The sequence below is a fragment of the Buceros rhinoceros genome, unplaced genomic scaffold, assembly GCF_000710305.1.
Source record: "Buceros rhinoceros silvestris isolate BGI_N320 unplaced genomic scaffold, ASM71030v1 scaffold19896, whole genome shotgun sequence".
Classification (NCBI taxonomy): domain Eukaryota; kingdom Metazoa; phylum Chordata; class Aves; order Bucerotiformes; family Bucerotidae; genus Buceros; species Buceros rhinoceros.
In genome coordinates this window covers 2,777-4,760 of record NW_010419557.1, presented here as the reverse complement: position 1 = coordinate 4,760, position 1,984 = coordinate 2,777, and the positions used below count along the sequence as shown (strand labels likewise).

At 62.2% G+C, this 1,984-nt stretch overlaps 1 protein-coding gene across 1 annotated transcript in view; it reads right to left on the bottom strand.

Moving 5' to 3' along the window:
- The window catches only part of FGFR4 (fibroblast growth factor receptor 4), a gene marked incomplete at both ends in the record, with an annotated part of 5,780 nt that overhangs the window by 1,025 nt on the left and 2,771 nt on the right, over positions 1-1,984 (bottom strand). The window contains 7 exons of the mRNA XM_010138996.1: positions 1-104; positions 197-302; positions 373-510; positions 768-838; positions 918-1,040; positions 1,437-1,627; positions 1,736-1,846. Of these exons, the coding sequence (XP_010137298.1) occupies positions 1-104; positions 197-302; positions 373-510; positions 768-838; positions 918-1,040; positions 1,437-1,627; positions 1,736-1,846 (844 nt within the window). The remainder of the gene's footprint in view (positions 105-196; positions 303-372; positions 511-767; positions 839-917; positions 1,041-1,436; positions 1,628-1,735; positions 1,847-1,984) is intronic.

The following is a 1,984-nucleotide window of genomic DNA, read 5'->3' as shown; positions in this document are numbered from 1 at the left end:
GGCAGGGGGTCATGGGTGAAGACTGAGTCGTCGGAGGAGCAGGAGCTGGCGGTGTCCTCGCAGGAGGGCGAGTACTGCTCAAAGGGCATGGAGAGGTCCAGGTACTGCAGCGACAGATGGTGCCATCAGCACTGCTGCCATCAGCACCCATGCCACCTGCCCTGCCACCCACCAGACCAGACCCCCCACCGCTCACCTCCTCCGAAACAGCTGCCAGGATCTTGTCCAGCCCTTCCACGAGCTGCTTGAAGGTGGGACGCTGTGAGGGCACAGCGTGCCAGCACTCCCGCATCAACATGTACCTGGAGGGGGAAGGAGGTGTTAGCGGGGTCCTGCCATGCCCCCCACTGGCCCTGCCTGGCTGGTACTCACAGCTCGTGGGTGCAGTTGGACGGGCGGTCCATGCGGTGCCCCTCCTTCAGCAGCTTGAAGAGCTCCTCGACAGGGATGCCAGGGTACGGGGAGCCCCCCAGTGTGAAGATCTCCCACATCAGGATCCCAAAGGACCACCTGGGATCACATGTGGCAAAAGGAAGCTCAACCATATTCCTAGAACCCTCCCCAGGCAGACACCCAGCTCACCCCACTGCACCCTGCAGTGCCGTAGGAGCAGGTACGGGAGAGGGTGGCATCGCCCCTGGGGAAGATGTGCCCCATTGCTGCTGTCCCCATGGAGTACCCCTGTCCTACTCAAAGGGACCCTCCCATACATGCATAACCCCCCGGCCCCGACAGCACCCTCAGCCCCCAGTGACTCTGGCACTCACACGTCACTCTGGTGCGTGTAGACACGGTCGAACAGGGCTTCAGGCGCCATCCACTTCACTGGCAGGCGACCCTGTGGGAGCAAACACCCTGCTCAGCCCTGGCTGGGGGTCCCTGGTCCCATCTCCTCTCTCCCAGGCCCCTCCACTCACATTGCTGGTTTTCTTGTAGTAGTCGATGTCATGGACATCCCTGGCCAAGCCGAAGTCAGCGATCTTCATCACACTCTCTGCCGTGACCAGCACGTTGCGGGCAGCCAGGTCACGGTGGATGCACTGTGGGGAGGGGAGCATCGCCCACAGGAGGTGAGACAGCAGCTGCAGACCTGTGTGTCCCCTCCCCACGCCCAGAGCTGTCCTCCCACGCACACCCCCACACCCCAGCAGCAGCAGGGCCACACTGGCTGCAGTGACACCACACCACACCACATTGGCTGCAGTGACAGACTCAGCAGGGGACACACCCAGGAGGTGGGTCAGGCTTTAAGCCCCACATTTTTGGGGAGAACCTGCCCTGAGCTTTGCTGGTTGTGTCTGGGAGGTTCTGGACAGCCCAGGGGAAGGAGCTCTCCCCATTCAGAGAGGTGACATCGAGGGGACAGCTCCTCCATCACCACCATGCCCCTCCCAGGCACTGTTGAGCGCAGCCAGCGCAGGCTGTGCCAGTCCTACCCGTTTGGACTCCAGGTACTCCATGCCACGGGCCACCTGGTAGACACAGGAGACCAGGTCCTTGAAGGAGAGCTGCTCCTCGGGCATTGCTGTGACGTCGAAAGCGTAGTCGGGTGTCGGGGGGCGGCGGGCACGGAGGTACTCACGCAGGTTGCCCTTCGCAGCAAACTCCACGATCACGTACAGTGGTCCTGGGAAGGGCATCCGCTCGGCTCAGCCCCTGCCCTGTCCCAGCCCAGCACCCTGCCTGCCACTGACCCCAATCCCCTGCTGCCATCCACGTCCTGCAGCCTCCTCACCGTCCTGGGTGCAGACTCCCAGGAGGTTGATGATGTTCTTGTGCTTGTCCATGAGCTTCATCATCTCCATCTCAGATATGAGGTCAGCCAGGTCCTTGTCAGTGGCATTGTCTGGGGAAGGAGAGCCGTGTCACCGTGCCAGCTGGGGTGGCACCACAGCCTGGTGCTGATGCCACCTCTGCACTTGGGACACTGGCAGGGGAGCAGTTACCTTTCAGCCTTTTGACAGACCCAGTGGCAGCACTGTCT